This window comes from Gorilla gorilla, chromosome 12, assembly GCF_029281585.2.
Source record: "Gorilla gorilla gorilla isolate KB3781 chromosome 12, NHGRI_mGorGor1-v2.1_pri, whole genome shotgun sequence".
Lineage (NCBI taxonomy): Eukaryota > Metazoa > Chordata > Mammalia > Primates > Hominidae > Gorilla > Gorilla gorilla.
In genome coordinates, this window is record NC_073236.2 from 107,467,477 (window position 1) to 107,492,604 (window position 25,128).

The following is a 25,128-nucleotide window of genomic DNA, read 5'->3' on the forward strand; positions in this document are numbered from 1 at the left end:
CCTCCCTCCATGGCCTCCCAAAGTGCTGGGATTACAAGTGTGAGCCACTGTGCCCAGCCTGAATGGTTTGTTTTTTAATAAAACAGATTGTGAAAAATGTCTATCAATAAATAAAATTTGGCTTAAAAGGCCAAATTAGTAGCCCTTCATAGTAACACCATGTACTAGCAAAAACAGTAAGAATCTTTAAAAATCTTCATTACCTTATATATGTGCTATTTTAGAGAATTGCTTTATGAATTCCTACTTGATAACTATATTCGTTCTTTTTTGATACATAATAATTGCACATATATAGGGGGTATATGTGATGTTTTGAAATATGGATGCAATGCACAATGATCAAATCAGGGTATTTAGGATATCCGTCACCTCTCTGCACTGGGAACACTTTAAATCTTTTAACTATTCTGAAATATACCACAAATTACAGTCACCCTACTGTGCTATCAAACACTAGAACTTATTTCTTCTAACCATATGTTCATACTAATTTATCAACCTCTCTTCAAATCCCACTCACCCTCCCAGACTCTGGTATCCATCATTCTACTCTCTACCTCCAATTACATTCATTCTTGAAAGGCATTTCCACAGAGTCCTCAGGTGCTTTAAAAAAAAAAAAAAAAAACCACTGGTCCCTTTTAGGAAATTCCAGTTTGCCATAGTCCCTACCAATCACACAAAACGTATGCATGTGCAATGACACCTGGACCGTTTTACTTATTTATGTCACCTCCCTGGCACATGCTGGAATTCTGGTTTCTGGCATCTGATCTGTTACAGTCAGTAAACAACCAAACAACTCAATGATTGTAATGAAGTACAGAAAAATAGTTATGAATTGAGATGATTTGATATTAACGTAACTGCTCCATGAACCTTTTCCTTGGAGTACTATTGACGGAGTATATGACCACCCAGCCACAATCTATCGATCCCTTCAAAAAATACAGATAAGCCACAGAAAAGTGAACTTTAATAGAGAAAAAACAGTTATGAAATAATCCTAAGTATACATATGAGATGTTCCATATGACTATAACTATTTGTGATTAAATTAATTTTACATACCACCAGTTGCTGCTGCAGGTAAAAATGACATATTATCAAGTAAAGCCTTCAACAGAACAGATCCAAATGCTGGTTGACATGGGTCACATTTGCCATTACTGAAAAATTTTTAAAAAGAAAAATTGTAAAGACATTACTCAAGGTCTAAATTCAACCCTAAACCTGGTGTGGTACCTAAAAATCTTTAAAATGTATTCTATACCGATTAAAAGAAAAACCTGCCTTAAAGCTATATAAAATACCAAAAGATAGCGGGAACTGATTATACTAAGGATCGTTGTAAATATTTTCTTATGCATTAAACCCTTATCTTTACAACAGTCAATACTGACCATTAGCTCTTAGACACTTCCTAGATACAGTAGCAAGTAGGAACCTTTAAACATTAAGAACCCGTATATGCAGTTTCAATTTCTAAAGTTTCAATTACACATGGTCAAGTGCAGTCTAAACACAGGTGAGTACAGTACAATAAGACATGTTGAGAGACCACATTCATATAACTTTTATCATAGTATATTATTATAACTGTTCTATTTTATTAGTAGTTATTGTTAATCTCTTACTATGCCTAGTTTATAAATTAAACTTTATTGCAGGTACGTATATATAGGAAAAAACAATACTATATATATGGCTCAGTACCAGCTACAGTTTCAGGTCTCCACTGGGGAGGGGAGGGGTCTTGGGACACATGCCCTGGGGATCAGGGCAGACTGTTCTAATTTGTTTCAGGGTTTAGAAAAAAAGGGTCTGCACAATGCTACAAAAAAAAGTCGGTAAGATTGTTACATAACAGAGAAAACACTTTAGGGCAAGAAAAGACAACCAAGGAAAGTAGGAGTGAAAAGGGTGGAAGACTTCCCTTGCCAAATTCTCCAAACCGCTACTAACAGGCAGAGAAGCTCAGCAGACTTCTTTTCTTAAAAGTTAAATAAACTTATTTAACATGACACTTTCCCCTAAGAACCCAAAATTCTTGCTAAGATTATCAACAATCTTCATCAACTTTTGAAATTCTCTTAAATTATACATACATTAAACAAGCATCAAATCACACTATAAACAAGGTATCACCCACTAAATTGCAGGTGTACCTAGAAAGTATGCTTTCAACTTAAAAACATACCAACCTAATGCACAAGGCTAGAAATCGGGCACACTTATGGGCTATACTTCGTCCTGCCTCAAAGAAGCAAACACGTACGATGTCTGACAGAAATTTTCGTGTTTTTGAAAGTAGGTTCTCATTTCCTTCCTTTGAGCTGCAAAACAATAGCAGACATTTAGACTCATCCTGAACTTTCAATCATAACATCTAAAAGGCAATCAACAGTGGTAAGCAAAATTTTAATTATTAACCTTCCGGGTCCATTTGAATGAACTCCAGCTAACCAACAGAGAGTATCCAACACAAGGCTCTGGGCATGTTCTGTGATCTGACCATCATCTGTTTTTCTGCAAAGAGTATTAAGAAGCTTCTCATGAAATTCTGAAAACTGTAACATGGCACATCGTTGCACTCTACAAAAAAAGAAAATATAAACACATTACCAACCAAAACAGAACAACTAAAGCTATCACAACCTGGCTGGTAATGCAATGTTTCATTTTAAATCATGAACATCTCAAGTACATTTAAAAACAATCAATAGCTATATGTCAAGTATTTCATTTGTAGAAAATTTTTTAAAAAATAACATTTACAATAATGTGTTGTAATGTAACATGGAATGTGTATAATTTCTTTTTGTTTTGTTTTTTTTCTCCAGAGATTGGGTGTCCCTATGTTGTCCAGGCTGGACTCAAACTCCTGGGTTCAAGTGATCCTCCTACCCCCACGTCTTGAGTAGCTAGGACTATAGATACACGCTCCCTTGCCTGACGAGTACGTGTCAAATTAATAACTATCATCCATTCCTGCTATACAACAAGCACTGTGCGGACACTAGAGATAAACTAATGAAGTATAAAGACAACTCATATTCTCATCAAAATTATAATTAAGAAAAATGGACAAAAAAAATTTTCAGGTAAAAGATTTTTTATTTGTGTGTGTATGTGTGTGGTGTTATGCTCTGCACTTTCATTACTGTAAGAATAACAAGATAATGCAATGAAATTACCTTTCCTTAGAAACTGAAGTTTTCTTAAATCTTCGAATGGTGACTGAGACCTCTTGAAGTAAATCACAGCCCCGGAGGTTTTCAGATTTACGGGTGCCACTTGTATTTTCATTCTTAACATTAGATGATTTTTCCTAAACATTACAAATAATAATGAATTTTAAAAAATAAACTAAACTAAAAATCATTTACCATTAAAGTTATAAAATAAAGGAAAATAATTGAATTGTGGCCACCAAAATATAAATCTCAAATTAAAATGATAGCTTGTACCCTCATATTCAGTAAATGACTAATTTTCTCCAGAATTATAATAGGGGAAAAAAAGACACAGCCACTATTTTAAAGGCAATAACCCAATGATTACAGATGATAAAACCAAAGTCCTGAGTCCAATTCCGCTGGGTGCAGTGGCTCAGGCCTGTAATCCCAGAGCTTTGGGAGGCCGAGGCAGACAGATCACAGAACTCAGGAGTTCGAGAACAGCCTGACCAACATAGTGAAACCCTATCTCTACCAAAAAATACAAAAGTTAGCCAAGCATGGGTAAGTGCCTTTAATCCCACTACTTGGGAGGCTAAGTCAAGAGATTCACTTGAACTCAGGGGGTGGAGGCTGCAGTGAGCTGAGATCACATCACTGCACTCCAGCCTGGGCAACAGAGCAAGACTCTGTCTCAATAATAATAATAATAAATAAACACAATAAAATAAAATAACGTGAGATATGTCAGGCTCCCCAATCGCTAAGGTTCACTCACTTTCAGTATTTAAAAAAGGGAGGTAACAGAACCTGCTATGCCTACTTCAGAGTTATAATGAAGATTACATCAGATAAAGTACACAGAAGTCCTTGAAAAACTGGAAGACCTATATATATGTAAAATGCCTGGTATTACTGATCAGTATCAGTATGATTCCTTATAAATAATGATGATAAACAAAACCTCCTTCCTGACTTCCAGGAAATCCAAGATAAGTCAATTGTAAGGAGCTGCACGGTTCACAGCTACTTTCAGAAAATAAACCATGAGGATTAGAACCTGTCTTAAAATTACTCCCCAACTTCTCTTTCTGTATACTCCCAAATAGTCACCAAAAACAAGATTGTGAGTTGCCAACAGAGGGCATATGAAGAAACTCTCATATCAAAAGAAATAAATATTATGGTCTAAAATAATTATAAAGGGAAATATCTGCTAACAATTACTCCCTATTCAGTATACATTATAAAAGCTAGGTAATTTGCCTAAAGTTAATTCAGGCTGGGTGCAGTGGCTCACGCCTGTAACCCCAGCACTTTGAGAGGCCAAGGTGGGCAGATCACCTGAGGTTAGGAGTTGAGACCAGCCTGGCCAATACGGTGAAACCCCGTCTCTACTACAAAGACAAAAATTAGCTGGGCATGGTGGCACACGCCTGTGATCCCAGCTACTAAGGAAGTTGAGGTGGGAGTATGGCTTGAATCCGGGAGGCAGAGGTCGCAGTGAGCCGAGTTTGCGCCACTGCATTCAAGCCTGGGGGAAAGAGTGAGACCCCGTCTCAAAACTCTAAAATAAATAAAATGAAATAATAAAGTTAACTCAAACATTCTTCTTCCCAAATATATTTAAGTCACTCCAAAGACAAAATACAAACAAACCAAGTGTATAGTAAAACATCACTGAAAGGTCATACTACTTCTAACTGTGTGTTAAATCTGATCCACAATGTTTAAAACTGTATTGTTATTGTTCAAAATGACAGTTTCATACCTTGCCTGCTGCAACTTTAGCCAAAAGTGAAGCAAGTGAATAACCCTTGTTACTCTGGTGTTTTAGGGATGGAAGCCTTACTACAGGACGCATACCACCATTACAAATCTCTTCTGTTCCTCTTTCATTCACTGCCTTGACATGGATTAAAAACGAACGATATTTTCCTCCTGCCATACCTAGAGAAGTGGAGTAGAATGGGGAAAATAACTGAATCACCAATAAATTCCAATGTTTTTCATCTTCATAGAACAAGATCAACAACTAACTCCACAAAAAGTACAGTAGGCCAGAACTTTCAAATTATACTGTTTGAGCAGAAGAAAGTTGAACCACCTTCACACGCTGTCAGCAAAAAACAACCAACAAAGGAATGATACGAATAGCATAAAACCATTACCTTTGACTAATTGAGATAAACATTTGGCATGTTTTTTCCCCAATATTATTCATTTTAATGGTAAAAATGTCGTAAACTACACACACACACACACACACACACACAAAACTGTCATTAAGCTATCATCTAGATAATTACAGAATGTATATCCATCCAGTCTTCTTATGCATACATGTACACACATCCATATATATGTGCACATATACACATAGCATTATAGTACTGACGGTTAAAAATGTGCATGCAGGCTTTGGAGTCACTACCTGGGTTTGAATAATGGCTCTGCCATTTATTAGGCACCTGACAAATTATCCTCTCTGTGGCTCAGTTTCTTCTAATGTAAAATAAGAGTAATATTTCCTACCTCAGAGTCAACTAAACCACTGTTAACTATGCTTGGCACAAAGAAAGCACTCAAATAGGCCAGGTGCAGTGGCTCACACCTGTAATCCCAGCACTTTGGGAGGGTGAGGCAGGCAGATCACAAAGTCAGGAGATCGAGACCATCCTGGCTAACACAGTGAAACCCCGTCTACTACAAATACAAAAAAATTAGTGGGGCGTGGTGGCGGGCGCCTGTAGTCCCAACTACTCAGGAGGCTGAGGCAGGAGAATGGCATGGAGGCAGGAGAATGGCATGGACCCAGGAGGCGGAGCTTGCCATGAGCCAAGATGGCACCATTGCACTCCAGCCTGGGCGACAGAGTAAGACTCCGTCTCAAAAAAAAAAAAAAAAAAAAAAGAACACTCAAATAATTATTATCACTAGTATGTGATATTAACCAAACTGGGATCATACTATACAATCTATATATAAAATACATTTCTTAATTATCATCAAATTACTACATCTGCCAGCAAACTATCAGTCTATTGTTGCATTACCAGGTATTAAATCTTTCATGATTATAAATGCTATCACTCTACTTAGCTACCTGCCTGCTGTGCTAGCACTACACTGTTACATTTTTCTTAACACTACTGTACTGTTCTCTGTGTTGTGGTATCTGACATTCTGTTTCAAAATTTCTTTGGCCAATGTTACCCCTTTACTCGTCCAAAAAAACTTAGCACTTATCTTATTCAGTTTCAAAGATGCTGGGGAGAATTTTATGGAAAAAAATCTTAGTATATTCTAAGAAAATTAATACTTTCCAAACACATGCCATGTAATTCTACACTCCATTTTGTCAAAATCAGTGTTTTTGACCAGACGTGGTGGCTCACACCTGTAATCCTAGCACTTTGGGAGGCCAAGGTAGGAGGATCCCTTGAGCCCAGGAGTTGGAGACCAGCCTGGGCAACACAGGGAGACTGTGTCTCTAAAAAATAAAAAATTTTTAAAAACACCAATATTTCTATTTCCACATAAAAATTTAAGATGCACACTCTCATTGAACAAAACCTATAATCTAAACAATTTGAGATTAGTTTTTGTTCACTACTGTATCCCAGCATGAAACCTAACACATAACATCTCGAAAACCTAATGACAATAAGAAAGCACAAAACTTGCATATATACAGGCTGAGTATCCCTAATCTGAAAATCCAAAATGCTCCAAAATGCAAAACTCTTTGAGAGCCGATATGATGCTAAAAGGAAATGCTCATTGGAACATTTCATATTTTGGATTTTTGGATTAGGAATACTGAACTAGTTAAGTATATCACAAATATTCCAAAACCAGAAAAGAATCTGAAATCTGAAACACTTCTGGTCCCAAGCATTTCAGATAAGGGATACTTGACCTGTACTATGTCTGCAATTAAATGGTTATGTGTGAATGTGGACAAACATTAGGAAGCAAATGTACACAAATGTAAATAGTTGATATATAGTTGGTCAGCTATTTTCTTGGGTTGGAGAAGGATCTCTACATCCCACCCCACCCCAAATTTCTTTAACAATTGAACTAGTCCTTTTGTGTTGGTTTTTTTTATTCACCCCCAGAATACAAAAGCTGAAAACGTCCTACTACTGATATTTCTAAATTATCAACATGATAGCCCATTATCTTAAAACATTCATTATAATCTGCATTTGTTTATGACACTCAAATCATTGTATATGATACTGGCTAAGCTCTTCCAATAAAAATCCTCTTTTGGCCTGGAGCGGTGGCTTACGTCTGCAATCCTAACACTTTGGGGGACCGAGGCAGGCAGACTGGCTGGGCTCAAGAGTTCCAGATCACCCTGGGCGACATGATGAAACCCCGCCTCCACTAATACAATAAAAAATTAGCCAGGCGTTGTGGCACACGCCTGTAGTCCCAGCTACTCAGAAGGCTGAGGCACGAGAACTGCTTGAGCCTGGGAGGCGGGTGTTGCAGCAAGCTGAGATCACAGCACTGCACTCCAACTTGGGTAACAGAGCAAGACTCTGTCTCAAAAAAAAAAAAACAAAACAAAAACCTCTCTTGGCCAGGTGCGGTGGCTGACGCCTGTAATCCCAACACTTTGGGAGGCCAAGGTGGGCAGATGATTTGAGGTCAGGAGTTCCAGACCAGCTTGGCCAACATGGTGAAACCCCATCTCTACTAAAACTACAAAAATTATCTGGGCGTAATCCCTGCTACTTGGGAGGCTGAGGCAAGAGAATCACTTGAACCTAGGAGGTGGAGGTTTCAGTGAGCAAAGATAGCGCCACTACACTCCAGCCTGGGTGACAGAATGAGACTGTCTCAAAAAAACAAAAACAAACAAACAAAAAACCTCTTTTAAGGGAAGATACTGTAATAATATATAATAAAACTCTGAAGAGATGGGACTCTGATGTGATGGGAAGGGTAAAAATGGCAGAACATAATGTCTGCTTACTCAAAAGAGCTCTGTTATGTCACACTAAGTCATCCTGTAGTCTTTTTTTCAACGTTTTTTCAAAAAGCAATGAGACCTCTAAGACACAAAAAGTAGAATCAGATAACCATACAGTTACTTTATGACAGGAAATGACCTCAGCTACCAGAAAACTGATGAAATTTCGAACGAAAGTCCCAAAGAAAACAATCTTATTTTTTTAGATCAGTTTTTTTTTTTTCATCTTTTTTACAACTGTGGTATTATTAATTCTGCTTTTGTAAAATGTATTACTTCACCTTTAACAAGTTTGGGGCTTGTTAACGTCAACATTCCAGCATGCCCTGATAGATCAAGGCCACTAGCAAGCCATACTGGCCCACATAGAATGTCTTCTTTATGATCCTCCAAAAATGGACATAATCTAAGACCTAAAAAGAAAAATATATATTTTTCTTTTAAATTCATTCATTTAAAATGTAATATTTAATAAGCAAATATCATCCCATTTACATATAATACCACCACACAAAATATCATACTTAGAATGTGTTAAAATAAGAATTGTTATGCTAAGGAACTATAATCAATTATTTGTTATGTTGCTTTCCATTCCCATATTATTTTACAGTTCACCTTTATTTTCAAAAAAATGTTAAACCACGACTTGATTTCAAATCCCAAGATATTAAAAACCAAGAATGCATTAGCGCAGCTGTGGTCACAAAAGATGAGCTGAAAGTTAAAGCATATTGCCAAAGCAGAATTATAGGTTATTTTTTAATTGTGTTCTTGAAACCAAGTTTTTGCAAGCCATAAGGAAATCTTGCCCGACATGTTGCATTCAGATCACTACTCCTTTTACTGTCATGGACAACAGCTCTATAATTTAACTCACACTGTGATTCCTCTACATCCATGTGCTGCATTTCTTCATTCAAATCAACCAGGGACGGTTTCCCATTTTGTTCCACTTCAATGTTAAGAGCTGGAGACAAAGGAAAGGTGATCTGCCTATCTACTGCTGTTTCTAGAGGATAAAAATATTAGTAAACTTAATTTTCTTTAATATCAATGATTTATGTGCCTGAAAAATCTAAAATTTCCTGTTAACTTGGGAACTTGTGTGATTTTCATCACAGATGCTATAAAATGATTGGAGGAAAATTTTGATTCAGTTGTTTTATACATTCTTCTCTCTTTTAATGGTAATAAAATATTTGCCTAAAGAAACAATCTGCTGGCAACTAAACTAAAAGTTCTTACCCTAGGCTGCATGGTACAAGCACTTGCAGAGCTTTGAAACTACCAAATCCTGAGTCCTCCACCCAATTAATTCAAAATCTGTCAAAAGACTGCACACATATGAACATATCCATATACACACAGACTCACATAAATATACAGACACACATATAGTCATCCATCCCTCAGTATCTGTGGGGGATTAGTTCCAGGACCCCCACAGATGTCAAAATCCACAGATGTTCCAGTCCCTTATATAAAATGGCATAATATTTGTATATAACCTTATTCATATCCTCCCGTATACTTTTAATCATCTTTAGTTTACTAATAAAACCTAATACAATGTGAATGCCATGCAAATACTATTTATTTCAGACAGAGTCTCACTCTGTCACCTAGGCTGGAGTGCAGTGGTGCAGTCATAGCTCACTGTAACCTCCAAATCCTGGGCTCAAGTGATCCTCCTGCCTCAGCCTCATGAGTACTGCCACCTGAGTAGCGCCACAGGTGTGCACCACTACACCCAGCTAATTTTTTTAAAAAAATTTTGTAGACATGTGCTTGCTATACTTCCCAGGCTGGTCTCAAATTCCTGGGCCAAAGTGATCCTCCTGCCTTGGCCTCTCAAAATGCTGGGATTATAGGCATGAGCCACCACATGTGGTCTAATACTACTTTTTATTTGTATATTTTCTTATTGTTGTAATTTTTTTTATTTTTCCCCCCCAAAGTATTTTCAATCCATGATTGGTTGTTTCTGAGGTTGGTTGACTCCTGGGATGTGAAACCCACAGATAGAGAGTGCCAGACGTATATGTAATTTTTCAAAAAGGAAAATTTTCAAGTTTCAATGTTTGAAACTGGAGTTAAGTTGCCATTTTACCGTGAAATTATCCCCAGCCTCTTAAACTAACTTATTAAGGAGAAAACACTCAGTAGTAACACCTAGTTTCTAACCATGCTAAATGTGTATAATCTACTTTAATAACTCAATGCAACAAATTCTGAACTTGTAAGAAAGATAAAAATGAGTGTATTTTTAGCATTACATCAAAGGCTGGCTTCACTAATAACCTTAAAAGTAACTTCCATAACAGTTCTATTCACAATTAAGTCTTCTCCTAGGAAAAGAAATACATAAAGCTAGTAATGCTGAAAGTCAAACTAATTTACAAAGGAACTAATCTCACTTCAAAAAAGCATAATTATATGATTCAAGTTTATGCAATTCTGAACATTACTGGGTCACTGAAAAGTTTTGAAATGTTCTCTGAATTACTTTTCTAAATAAAATCACAAAAAGTAGAGCAGGCAAATGGCAACAAGGGACAGAAAGGGACACGAAACTTAGCCAAGTTGAAAATTAGTTTTCAGAAATCAACCACAAAATAAAATCTTCAACGATAAATTTTGATACATTCTTACCATTGACTTTCCCTAATCCTGGAGCTTTATTTTTCAGCAGTGTCACTTGTATCTGTGGAATATTGGTGATGTTTGAGTTCAAAACGAATTTGAAGTCCACATGTCCAACCATACAAGCTTTAGGTAGTACTAATTCAAATACATGTTCATCCCAGCTGTTGCTGTCAAATAAGGGGGAAAATGCTAAATAAAGCAAAAATCTTTCTTCAGCCACAACCATATTATCATTAAGGTCACCTTTCCTACTTTTTGCTTTGCAGCTTCCAACAAAATCTAGCGTTTCTCAATGGGATCAAGAGAGAAAATAGCTCCCAATGGAGAAGGTTAAACAAAGGGCAATAAATAATCTTACTTTAGAAATCTACACCTGCCTTGAGAGTTGCACATACCAATACATTCTTATTCCTCAAAGCGTGAACGATTTAATGTGAACTACGTGCAAATTCCTGGTACCCACCCTAGATCTATGAGTAGGGTCCCAGAATCTTCATTTCAAAACAACAATTTATTGCATTTCTTATATATATTCATTCTTGGGTTTTAAATGCTATATATATGCTGGAAAATGAAAATCTCCAAACTCCTCCACTAAATTTAAGGCTCATATCCAAATGTCTACTAGACATCTCAAACTCATTATGAAAAAACCCACTTCCAAATCTCAGTAAACAGAAACTTCATTTTTCAGTGAACTCAGGCCAAAACCTGAAAGCTATCCTTTATTCTCCCCTGTCACACAATATGTTCAATACATCAGCAAATTCTATTCCTTGTACCTCCAAATTATATCCAGAATCTAACGACTCTTTTCACTACCTCCATCACTATCACAATGGTCCAAGCTACCATCAGCATTCCTGAATTAGCACAACAGCAACCAAACTAAAACCATTCTATCACTGCCCTCCCCACCACAACCATCATTCTAAATACAGAAGTCAAAGTAATCTTTGTAAAATATAAATTATACCACATCACTCCTGCATTCAAACCTGCTAACACTTTCCCATCTCACGTAGCATGAAAGTCTTTTTTTTTTTTTTTTTTTCTGAAATGGGGTCTCACTCTGTCACCCAGGCCAGAGTACAGTGGCACAATCACGGCTCACTACAGCCTCAACGGCCTGGGCTCAAGTGATTCTCCCACCTCAGTTTCCCAAGTATCTGGGACCACAGGCACATACCACCATGTCCAGCTAAATTTTTTTTTATTATTTATAGAGACAAGGTCTCCCTATATTGCCCAGGTGGGTCTTGAACACCTGGGCTCAAGTGATCCTCCTGCGTCAGTCTCCCAAAATGCTAGGATTACAGATGTGAGCCACCGTGCCTGACCTTTTATAAAGGCATTCATGATCCAGCTCCCAGGTACCTCTACCTCTGTGTTTCTTTTTGAGATGGAGTCTCACTCTGTAGCCCAGGCTGGAGTGCAGTGGGGCGTAATCTTGGCTTACTGCAGCCTCCGCCTCCCAGGATCAAGCAATTCTCTGCCTCAGCCTCCTGAGTAGCTGGGATTACAGGTGTGCACCACCACACCCAGCTACTTTTTGTATTTTTAGTAGAGACAGCGTTTCACCATGTTGGCCAGGCTGGTCTTAAACACCTGGCCTCAACTGATTTACCCGCCTTGGCTTCCCAAAGTGCTGGGATTACAGGTTTGAGTGACCATGCCTGGCACCCAGCTACCTCTTTGGATCTCCCTCCCTACCACTCTCCCTTATATTCACAGCACTCCAACAACAATGGTCATATTTCTTTTCCTAGAACTCACAAAATATAGTCCTCAGGGTTCTGTATTGCTATTATCATGGAAGCCTTTCTTAGGTCCCTTATATTGAAAATACCATACACATTGTCTCTCTTTTTCTCTCACTCTCTCACTCTTACATGCAATTACCTATCCAACAACTACTCTATTGCCATACTCTGTTTTAACATTCTTCATAGCTTTTATGCCCATATGGCATGGTATATGTATCTGTTTACTTTCTATTGCCATTAGGAGGTAAATTCCATGAGACCCATATTACTAGTAACTATAAGAGTGCCTGCTTTTATTAAATACAAAACAAGCATTTGAGTATTTGTTAAATAAATCTGTGGACTAAGTGACCAAACTAATTGCAGTAGTAAATTACTCTCATTATTTTATCCTAAAATTAAGAATAAGAATATAACAATTTCCAAAAGCAATATGACAAATAGAAGGAACAAAGTCATCAACATGCAAAAATTAGCTTACATATTTGTTAGAGACAACACAGAATTCCTAGGTATATTACTGTTTATCTTTTAGACAGTTTAAAAGACAAACAGGCCAGGCATGGTGGCTCGTGCCCATAATCCCAGCACTTTGGGAGGCCGAGGTGGTTGGATCACCTGAGATCAGGAGTTCGGGACCAGCATGGCCAACATAGTGAAACCCCGTCTCTACCTAAAATACAAAAATTAGCCGGACGTGGTGACGCGCGCCTGTAGTCCCAGCTACTTGAGAGGCTGAGGCAGGAGAATCACTTGAACCCAGGAGGCAGTGGTTGCAGTGAGTCGAGATTGCGCCACTGCACTCCAGCCTGGGTGACAGAGTGAGACTCTGTCTCAAAAAAAAAAAAAAAAAAAAGATAAACAGTAATATACCTAGGAATTCTATGTCGTCTCTAACAAATACACAAGATGGACTTAAAATTAATTATTTTGGGAATATCTTTTACCTGTCGGTCTGTAGTTTCCAAGTTCGAGTATGCTGAGCAGCATCACCATGGTGTTGCTGATGCAAATGTTGAGGATGCCTCCTTTGCTGCTGTTCTTGTTGAACTTCTACCCAGCATGGAGGAACAGTCGCTGAAAACCTTGGAGTCAAAGTCTCAAAGCGGGTTAACTCCACTAGGGATGTCAAGATTTCAAGGGTGAATGGCTGGTCCACCAATAAATCAACTCCTTAACATTAGTGAGAGTAGTATTTGAAATAGGTGTTAAAAAAAAAAAAAAACGAAGAAGACAATGAAGTGAAGTTTTAATTCATGGTTATGTTTTCTATTGCAACACTTGCCAAATATTCTGAAAGTTAATAAAGTGGGGTCAGGTATCTATATATAACTAAGATAACTAACTCTGGCTAAATAATAGCAAAGAAGAAAATTCTAACTTAAATATTTAAAATTAGAGACAATACTCGCTATTGAAGAAACCCAAACCCAACCTGTTAGAAAAGGGCTTACTGAACTTTAGCCCTAATAAGGATGGCAAGAAAAGCAGTGGTACTAAAGTGCAAGCCAATGTACATCAGACCAATAATTAACTTTTAGACCCTGTTTTTTACAAAATAAAATGCTAGACATCAAGCAAGTACATAACATATGAATAAAACACTAAAACAGTCAAAAGCTATGTGGTAAAGAAATACTTACAAACTGAAAAATTAAATTGTTTTTTCTATTTCTGTGGCAGTTAAGAAAATCTTGCATACATGCTAGTATTATAAGAGTAATAACGTGCTTCATACTAATTAGGTTTCTTTACAAATGCTATACATGTATTCACATCAGTGAAATGTATAACATTAAAAAATGCTAAGAAGCCATTGTTCCCATTTTAAAAAATTAATGAAATACTAAAATATAAAATCTGGTAGGTTTAGAATATTTTCACAATAAAAAAATGACAGCAAGTTCTATAAAATTATTACAAGTTTAACTCAAATTACATCTTTTTCTCAAAGTCTAGACCCTTCTAAATCTGATTAGTTTGTAAATATTAACAGCATGTCAATCTTCTTTCTTTACATTATTTATTTCTTCATTACAAAATTAATCTTTCCTCTACTAAAAAGTATTTCTCTGTACTTTATAAAAAATCTTCTCCATTCAACCAATAACCTATAAAATACGAGAATATTCAGTATTTTAGCTTTTTATACCAAGTTGTATACTTAACCAAGACATCTTGGTTAACTCAAGTAACTGGAGATTGAGAAGCAGGCTACTATGATTTCATAAAAGTCTACAAGGCAAATAATGATCTTTCGGCAGGGAGTAGCATGCTAGCAAAACTTCTTTTGAAAAATTAGCTCTGGAGGGCAATGTGGGTCAAGGATGGGGGGAAAAAGGCAAAAACAACAATCAAATATAAACAAACCTATCGAGAGATTCAGGATGGGGCAACGTATGTGTGAATATACCACCTAAATATATCCTCAGTGACAGTATTTTTTTTCAGCTTTTCAATTCCAGTAGTAATATTAATAATATGAGCCAGTCTACTAATTTTATTCTTACTTAATAAATTCTCTTTTATATGATTTTTCCCTCCTCTAATTAGACTAAAAGCTCATTAATGGCTGAAATGTTTGTTTTAACCTCTTAGATGACTTCACAAATATTGAGTAACATACCATACAGGTTGAGAATCACTTCTTACTTTAATGTTTACATCTTCCAACAACTAGAAAAATGATAAATAATACCTAATCTTTTTTTAAAATCATTTAAAAATTTAATATCATACCTGAAATGCCAGGACTTGAAGGATTTGATAAAGGCTTGGAACCTTCTGAAGATGGTTCTATTCCTTTAGAAAGAGATCCATCCACTAGTATATCAGCTTCATCAATATCATCACAGGTTCCTCCAATTTGGAGAAAATGAAGCTCACCACCTACAGTGTAGTAAATTTCATAGATACATGAAAAATAGGTAAACATTCAAATATTCAAATGTAATACTACTTAGGAAACAACTGAACGTCACTTCATAGGCAGATAAGGAAAGCTACCAATGTGATGTATTTCCAAGAGTTTAGAAATTTAATTGCCAAGGAATTACAAATTGAAACCAAATTTTTATGAAGAAAATGATAAATACATAAACATACATGAAAACAGGTATTTATCTAGTATTTACTTTAATGAGACAGTATTTTAAGTGCTTTAATTAATTCATTTACTTTTTACCAAAAACCCTTGTGGTAGAACTATTACTGTGGCCATTTTACAGATGAGGCACTAGCTATACTGGAATCCACAGCCAGATCTCTTAATCTCAACAATAACAAAACTTAACAAATACTCTTATTTTTTAAAGCATTCACAATGAAATGAAGGCAACTCAAATTTCTAGTTTAAAATCTCTGTCACAGGAAAAAAACTGACAGCAAATTTAGCTTTAATTAAGACAAAAAAATTAATGGGTAATAGTATATTCTAACATTCTAATTTGGAGATTCACTTCCAGCATAGCAGAAGAAGGAAGATGATAAATCCCCTTCCTGAAAGGCAACTATAAAGCTAGACAAAACTGTAATTTAACGAGGGTGAGGTAAGCAGTGAAAACCAGCACATTCACTGCTATCTCCAGATGGGACTCAACTGATGGAGAGAGCGTCCAGTTTAAACAGGTGATTTCAATGGGAAACAAACAAGGAGGTCTGCTACTTGAGGGCACAATTCCGTCTGGGGCAAGCAAAGCACTGGAAACACCAGGGATTTAACACAGAATTACATGTAGTGAGAGAAGCACAGGGGGCCTGGTAAACTCTCCACAAATCCCACCTTGATCAGAGGCTGTGCACGTGTCCAGCAAAGACCAGAGAGAGCCGAAGCCATTATTACATCCTCAGTCAACTAAGCCTCTATGCCTATGCAAAAGAGACCTGAGAAAGCACAACAGAAAATAAAAGCCAGGGCACACTTGAGCACAGCCTTACTGGCTAAAGGTATTTGGACACTAAACCTATCAATCTTTGGCTGAATACTAAGCTCTGCTGCCCCAGAAGAAACAAAATAAGAAACAAGTCTTAAAAATTAAAACTAGGCAGAATAAATGACAGAAATCAGCAGCTGCACAATACAGAAGAGATTTTACAGATTCAGATTTCACAGATTCAACAAACAGTTTGTTTTCACAAAACAAACAAAGCAACAACCACCTGGCAAAAAGTAGGGAGATACGAATCCAGATTGCTATAGTGTTGTTTTAAATGTCCAGTAAATAAATAAAACATTACAAGACATGCAAAGAAAGAGGGACCCACATTCAAGATGTAAAACACACACACACACCTGAAAATGTCTTCTCAGACTTCAGATTTAGCAAAGACTTCAAGGATCTATTGTAAATATTTTTATAGAATAAGAGGAAACCAGGGGTATAGAGATTACAGGAAATAATGGTATAAACGACTCAACAAACAAAAATATTTTTTAAAAAATTAAAGGCCGGGAGCAGTGGCTCACGCCTGTAATCCCAGCACTTTGGGAGACGGAGGCGGGCGGATCACCTGAGGTCAGGAGTTCGATACCAGCCTGGCCAACATGGTGAAACCCCATCTCTACTAAAAATACAAAAATTAGCCAGGCGTGGTGGCAGACGCCTGTAATCCCCTGAGCTACTCAGGAGGCTGAGGCAGGAGAATCACTTGAACCCGGGAGGCAGAGGTTGCAGTGAGCTGAGATAGCGCCACCGCACTCCAGCCTGGGTGACAAGAGCAAGACTTTGTCTCAAAAAAAAATAAAATAAAATAAAAATTAAAAGAAGCTTGGAGACCTACGGGACAGATAAAATATTAAGAACATACATGTAATGGGAATTCCATGAAGAAGAGAATTCCACCTGAAAAAATAATGGGCAAAAACTTACCAAATCCAATAGAAAACCACAAATTCACTCAAGTTCAATGACCCTCAAATAGGATAAACACAAAGAAATAACATACATATATATAAGCTCTTGAGAGTCAAAGGCAAAGGGAACATCATGAAGACAGCAAGATAAAAATTACTCATCAGACATGAAAACAACAGCACAAATTAACAGATCACTATGAGAAACAATGGAGACCAGAGGCAATGGAATGACATTTAAAGTACAGAAAGAAACTGTCAACAGATTCTCTATGTAGCGTTAATCCTCAAAAATGAATGTGAGATGAAGACATTTCCAGAAAAACAAAGACTGAGAGAACTTTATGCTAGCAACCCGCCTTATGATAAGTAACAAAGAAAGCCCCAAAGAAAGCCCCTTTAAGAGGAAGGAAAGCAACATCAAATTCACTGAAAAAATAAAGAACAGAAATGGTAAGTAGGTGAATATAATAAATAAATGTTTTTCTCATTTCTTTGCCAACTTTTTAAAAAGATAATGGTTGTATAAAATAATTGTAACATGTTTTGTTGGGTTTTGTTTGTTTTTTGTTTTGAGACAGAGTCTCGCTCTGTTGCCCAGGCTGGAGTACAATGGTGTGATCTCAGCTCACTGCAACCTCCACCTCCTGGGTTCAAGTGATTCTCCCTGCCTCAGCCTCCTGAGTAGTTGGGATTACAGGTGCCCACCACCACACCCGGCTAATTTTTGTATTTTTAGTAGAGACAGGGTTTTGCCATGTTGGCCAGGCTGGTCTTGAACTCCTGACCTTAGGTGATCTGCCCGCCTTGACCTCCCAAAGTGCTGGGATTACAGGCGTGAGCCACCACACCCGGCCATTCTGTTGGGTTTATAACATACTTAAATGTAATGTATTGGGTGGGGAGAGACAAGAGCAAAGTTCCTACATATTTTACTAGAATAAAGTATTATTCTGAAGTAGATTGTATTATTAATTAAACCACCAAAATATAACTAAAAAAAAAGTAGTATCAGAAAAAGAAACCAGAATCAACACGGGGACCAGTGATTTCATGCCAAACGGCAAGAGTAGGAAGCTCTAGGGATCAGTCCCTCCACCAAAGCAACCACTGAACTAGAAAGTATGATTGGAATCAACTATTTCACAACTATGGGACCTAATAGGATATCTACAACAAACAGAGGAGACTGATTTCTGGTAAGAGGGTGGCCTAAATGAACCAGCTACCCCTCCATACTCAGCCCTGACACAGCTGTGGGGGAAAGTGGCACATGTGCTGGAAGCAGCTGGCTGGTGCCAGGGCAGACAGGAGGGACCTTCTCTTCCCAATATATAGGGTTGTGCATTTTGGTTGGTCTAGCAGTTCCCTAAGGGACCAGAATAGACTCTTGCCTGGGTTTCACCCTTCTGAGACTGCAGCTGCTATTCCAAGCAGCAGCCACCAGAAGATTTAAGGGGACAAAGCCGAAACAGGATCTACAGGAAGATTTAAAGAGATAGAACTCTTTTTTGGAAGGATAAGAGTGGGGAGAGGGTTCTATAGCCTTTGTACAAATAGTTTGAAAATGTCACAAATGGATGGCTGCAGCTGGAAACAAGCAAAATCTCCCGGAGTGAGAGAATAAGATTTCTAGAGGTACCACATTACAATACTCAGAAAGTTCTGATTACAACAAAAAATTACAAAGCACTCAAAGAAACAGCAAAGTATGGCCCATTTACAGGAGAAAAAAAAAAAAAAAGAATTACCAGAAACCATACCTGAGAAAGCCCAGATACTGGAATTATTAGTCAAAAACGTTAAATGAATTCTCTTTATATAGCCAATTAGCTAAAGGGAACAATGGACAAAAACTAAAGAAAAACAGGAAAATGATGTATGAATCTAAGATTATCAACAAAAAGATAAACTGGACTTTTTCAAAATGCCAATGTTTTGTGCATCAAAGGACACTATCAAGAAAGTAAAAAGACAACCCACAGAATATGAGAAAGTAAGTATTTGCAAATCATATCTATTAAGATATGAATCCTGAATTTCTAAAAATGTTCCTACAACTCAACCAAAAAAAAAAAATTCAAAAGTGGACAAGGACATGAATAGACATTTCTACGTCTATTATAGAAATACAAATCACCAATAAACACATGAAGAAATGCTCAACATCACTAATCATTAGGAAAGTGCAAACCAAAACCACAACAGATACCACTTCACAACCACTAGTTATCAAAAAGACCAAAAATAACAAATGTTGGCCAGGATGTAGAAAAATTGGGACCCTTCCAAACTGCTTGTGGAAATGTAAAATGGTGCAGACTCTGTGGAAAATAACTTGATGATTCTCAAAAGGTTAAACATAGGCCAGACGCGGTGGCTCACACCTGTAATCCCAGCACGTTGGGAGGGCGAGGTGGGAGGATCACCTGAGGTCAGGAGTTGGAGACCAGCATGGTCAACATGGGGAAATAGTGTCTCTACTAAAAATACAAAAAATAGCCGGGCGTGGTGGTGCGTGCCTAATCCCAGCTACTTGGGAGGCTGGGGCAGGAGACTCACTAGAGCCGGGGAGGCAAAGGTTGCAGTGAGCCGAGGTCGCGTCAGTGCATTCCAGCCTGGGCAACAAGCATGAAACTCCATCTCAAAAAAAAAAAAGGGTTGAACATAGAATTACCATGTGACCCAACAATTCCACTCCTAGGTATATACCCAAAACAACTGAAAACGGGTACTCAAATATTTGTACACCAATGTTTATAGGGGCGTTATTCACAATAGCCAAAATGTGGAAACAACCCAAATGCTGAGTTACAATAGTCACCCCTTACAGTAGTCACAGTTCCAAGACCTCGCAGTGATGACTGAAACTGTGGATAGTATCAAACCCAATACGTATATATATTGTTTTTTCACATATATATATATTCATATATATACACACACACATATGATAAATTTAATTTATAAATTAGGCACAGGAAGAGATGAACAATAACAAAATAGAACAATGATAGCAATATACTGTTCACAATTTCACAAACAGAAGATTTGTTCTTACCATAAATCTTAGAAACCTGCACATAAAATTTTTTTCTTTCCAAGTCAAAAATTTCGCCTTTTCAACATAAAGAAAAAACTTCAAAACAGCTTCACTTTGGCATATCCGATAGCTAGCATCACTATTCTTGAACTTTAGGGCCATTATTAAGTAAAATGGTTACTTGAACACAAGCACTGCGATACCAGTGACAGACAATCTGATAACCAAGACAGCTACTAAGTGACTTAACAGACAGGTAGTGTATACAGCATGGAGATGCTGGACAAAATGATGATTTGCGTCCTGGATGGGACAAGAAGAGATTTTTATCACACTACTCAGAATGGTGAGTAATTTAATAATTATCAATTGTTGATTTCTGAAATTTTCCATTTAATATTTCCAGACCAAAGCTGACCACAGATAACTGAAACCACAGATAAGGGGCAGGGGTTGGGGGGGTGGATGGGCCCTACTGTAATGGAATATTATTTGGCATAAAAAGGAACAAAGATGTGATACATGGGTGAACATTAAAAACATAAAAAATATGCTGAGTGAAAGAAACCAGACACAAAAGGACAAATACATGATTCCACTTATATGAGGTATCTACAATAGGCAAAGTCATACAGAAGTAGAATTGAGGTTACCAGCAGCGGAGGGTAGAATGAATGGGAAGTTACTGCTTAATGGTTACAGAGTTTTTGTTTAGGATGATGGGAAAGTTCTGGAAATCAGTACTGGTGGTTATACAACATTGTGAATGTATTATAGCCACTACATTACATGCTGTAAAACAGTTAAAATAGCAAACCTTATTATGTATATTTAACACATTTTAAAAAGAAAAAAAAAATTATAATCCATGACCCAACAATTCTACTCTTAAGAACTGAGAGTCTCAGGCCGGGAACAGTGGGTCACGCCTGTAATCCCATCACTTTGGGAGGCCAAGGCGGGCGGAGCACTTAAGGTCAGGAGTTAGAGACCAGCCTGGCCAATATGGGGAAACCCCAACTGTTTTGTAAAAATACAAAAATTAGCCAGACGCCTGTAATCCCAGCTAACCTTGGGAGGCTGAGGCAGGAGAATCACTTGAACCCAGGAGGTGGAGTCTGCAGTGAGCTGAGATCGGCACCACTGCACTCCAGCCTTGGCAACAGAGCGAGACTCTGTCTCAAAAATAAAAAAATAGAGAGCCCCTTACATATGTGCACCAAGGAACTTACACAAGACGTTTATAGCAGAAAAAAACAGAAATAAACAAGATGTCCACTGACAGGAAAATGCATAAATTATTTGTGGGTTTTTTGCACATTGGAGTACTAAGTATAAGTGAAAATTAAATGATCTACAAGGCATGAAACAAAATGGGTAATCTTAAAACATAGTAAGAGAGGAAAATCAAGTCCCCCAAAACTAGTTAGAGTTTGGTATCATTCTTATAAAGGGAAAAAACAAGCAAAATCAATAAAATATGTTGAAATATTCACATCTGAAGCATAAAACCAGTTTTCTTTATAAAAGGAAAGACATAAAAATTATTGAGTAACAGTTATCTGTAGGAAAAGGGCAGAGTTTGGGAGAGGGGAGGAGGGACACATTCATAGATGCAAGATATCCATACTGCTTTAGTTCTTGGTTTGACAGTAGGTCTCTGGGTGTCCCTAACAAATTATTCTTCACTAATGTTATGTAAATTTTCTTCTAAAAAAACAAATCAACAGAGGGATTAAAATGGCACACTAAAAATATTTATTCAACACAAAAGAATGCAGTGAAGGAGTAACAAAGGAATGTAAAGAACATTTTAAAAAATCAAAATGGCAGACATAAATGCAACCATAGCAATAATTACCTTAAGCGTGAAGTCATTCAAATTTAAAAGGTACAGGTTATCCAACTGTATAAAAAAGCAAGACCTAATTATATGCATCTAAGAGACCCACTTCAGATTCAAAATCACAAGTTAGTTGAAAGTAAAATTGTGGAAAAGATACATAATACAAACCGTAACCATAAGAAAACCAGAGTGATTTTATTAGTATGACACAAAATAGAGACAGAGGAATATTTCATAATGACAAAAGGACCAATACATCAGAACGATGTAACAATTATGAAACAGTCTAACAAAAGAGCCAAAAGTCAAGTGAAGCAAAAACAGACTTAAAAGTGAACAATTCAACAAAAACAAAGTTAGGGATTTCAATACTTGCTCTCAAAATTGATAGAAGAAGGCTCAATATAAAATCAGGAAGACTTTAACAACTTAAAAACATACACGTATACAAGTGAAATTTATACGACACTCTACCCCATGGGTGCCCAACACAAATTCTTTTCAAGTGCACATAGAACATTCTCCAGGACAGACCAGATGCTGGGTCATGAAAAAGTATCAATAAATTTCAAAATACTGACTTCACATAAATTATATTCTCTGACAGCAATGGAAATAAGTTTGAGATCCAGAACAGAAAGAAATCTAGAGAAACCTCAAGTATTTGGAGGCTAAACAAAACACTTTTAAATAATCTCTGGGCCAAACAAGAAATCACAAGGGAAATTAGAACATATTTTGATCCAAATGAAAAAAAGGAAAAACACAATCTATCAAAATTTAGGAGGTATCACTAAGACAGTGCTTCCAAAAATATTTATGGCTTTAAATTTCCTATATTAGAAAACATCTCAAACCAATAAGCTTCTACTTTAAGAAACTAAAGAAGGCCAGCGCGGTGGCTCATGCCTGTAATCCCAGCACTTTGGGAGGTCAAGGCGGGCAGATCACGAGGTCAAGAGATCAGTATCATCCTGGCCAACATGGTGAGACCCTGTCTCTTCTAAAAATACAAAAATTAGCTGGGCGTGGTGGCGCGGGCCTGTAGTCCCAGCTACTCGGGAGGCTGAGGCAGGAGAATCACTTGAACCTGGGAGGCAGAGGTTGCAGTTAGCCAAGATCAAGCCACTGCAGTCCAGCCTGGTGACAGTGAAACTCTGTGTCAAAAAAAAAAAAAAAAAAAAAAAAGAAAGAAAGAAAGAAAGAAACTAGAGAAGAGCAAAATAAACCCAAATCAAGCAGAGGGGAGGAAATAATAACATTAAAATGGAAATCCAGTAAAAGGGAAAACAGAAAAATAACAAAGAAAAAAATGTCATTTAAATCAGAAGCTGGTTGTTCTGAAAAAAAAAATCAATAAAACAGATAAACCTCTAGACAGATGAAGCAGGAAAAAAGAAATACAAATCATCGATCAGTATCACAAATGAGAGTGGTGACATCCCTAAAGAGTCTACAAATATTAAAAGGAATGTAAGGAGCCAGGCATGGTAGCTCACACCTGTTATCCCAGCACTTTAGGAGGCCAATGCAGGTGAATCACTTCAGGTCAGGAGTTCAAGACCAGCCTAGCCAACAGAGTGAAACCTCATCTCTACTAAAAATACTAAAATTAACCAGGCATGGTGGTGTACCTGTAGTCCCAGCTACTCGGGAGGCTGAGGTGACAGAATCACTTGAACCCAGGAGGCAGAGGTTGCAGTGAGCCAAAACTGCACCACTGCACTCCAGCCTCGGTGACAAAGCAAGACTCTGTCTCAAAAAAAATAAAAAGTAAACAAAAGGATTGTGGGGAATATTATGAAATTCTTTATGCTAAAATTTCATAACTTAAAAACCGACAAAAAGACTGTCAGAACTCACTAAAAAATAAAAAATAAAAAACCTTAGGAAGTCTCTATAAACATAATTGAATTTGTATATTCAAAATCTTCCCACTAAAAAAAATCTCTGGGCCCAAAGAGCTTCACTGGCGAATTCTACCAAATATATAAGGAAAAATAAGACCAATTATACACAAACTTTACCACAAAATTGAAGAGAGAATACTTCCCAACTCATTCTATCAGGCAAGCATTACACTGATATCAAAACCAGATAAAGATTACAAAAAGCAAAAACTAAAAAAGAAAGATTACAAGGAACATATAATATCCCTGATGAACAATATGCAAAAACTATGAACAACATTTTAGCAAATTGTATCCAACAATATATAAGGTAATGCATTATGACCAAATGGGTTTTATCCCAGGAACGCAAAGTTGATTTAATATACAAAAGTCAATCAATATATTTTACCATACTGAACTAAAAAGAACAACCAAATGATCTCCATGGATGTAAACAAGTATTTGACAAAATGTGACGTTCATTCCTATTGGAAACTCTTAGCAAAGCAGGAACAGAAGACTAAAGGAATGTTTTCCACAAGAAACAAGTACCAAAACAAGGATGTGACCATACAGTCCAATAATCCCCAGATAGTGAGATTATTAAAGACTTTCAAAGCAATTATGGCTCAACTTATTATTCTCCTTCTGAATATCAGTACAGGTATACAGGCTTTATGTTGTTGGGGTCATATTTACATTCAGTATTGTTATATTTCATGATATGTTTCCTATTAATTGCGGCCTTTTAAAAAACTTTATTTTTTAAGCATTAATATTTTGTCAGGTATCATAACTGCATCCTATCCTTATACTCCACTGATACATCTTAGTCTTCCTTCTCATCTAAGTCTTTCCTGTTGATTTTAAATGTATTTGCACCAAGCAGAATACCAATTTATCTTCCA

At 37.0% G+C, this 25,128-nt stretch overlaps 1 protein-coding gene across 27 annotated transcripts in view; it reads right to left on the reverse strand.

Annotated features, from left to right (window-relative positions):
* The window catches only part of BIRC6 (baculoviral IAP repeat containing 6), a 259,698-nt gene that overhangs the window by 173,859 nt on the left and 60,711 nt on the right, over nucleotides 1-25,128 (reverse strand). For 11 of the 27 annotated variants that reach the window (XR_008676790.2, XM_055377696.2, XM_055377694.2 and 8 more), the window contains exons 11-20: nucleotides 15,327-15,476; nucleotides 13,535-13,760; nucleotides 10,828-10,988; nucleotides 9,053-9,184; nucleotides 8,454-8,585; nucleotides 4,954-5,132; nucleotides 3,201-3,334; nucleotides 2,437-2,598; nucleotides 2,208-2,339; nucleotides 1,075-1,172 (exon numbers count right to left, since the gene is read on the reverse strand). Coding sequence is in view for 26 of the 27 variants with exons in the window: in XM_055377696.2 (XP_055233671.2) it covers nucleotides 1,075-1,172; nucleotides 2,208-2,339; nucleotides 2,437-2,598; nucleotides 3,201-3,334; nucleotides 4,954-5,132; nucleotides 8,454-8,585; nucleotides 9,053-9,184; nucleotides 10,828-10,988; nucleotides 13,535-13,760; nucleotides 15,327-15,476 (1,506 nt within the window). In the remaining variant the exon portion in view is untranslated. The remainder of the gene's footprint in view (nucleotides 1-1,074; nucleotides 1,173-2,207; nucleotides 2,340-2,436; nucleotides 2,599-3,200; nucleotides 3,335-4,953; nucleotides 5,133-8,453; nucleotides 8,586-9,052; nucleotides 9,185-10,827; nucleotides 10,989-13,534; nucleotides 13,761-15,326; nucleotides 15,477-25,128) is intronic. The other 16 variants (XM_019021217.4, XM_055377692.2, XM_055377699.2 and 13 more) reach the window with 3 other exon arrangements.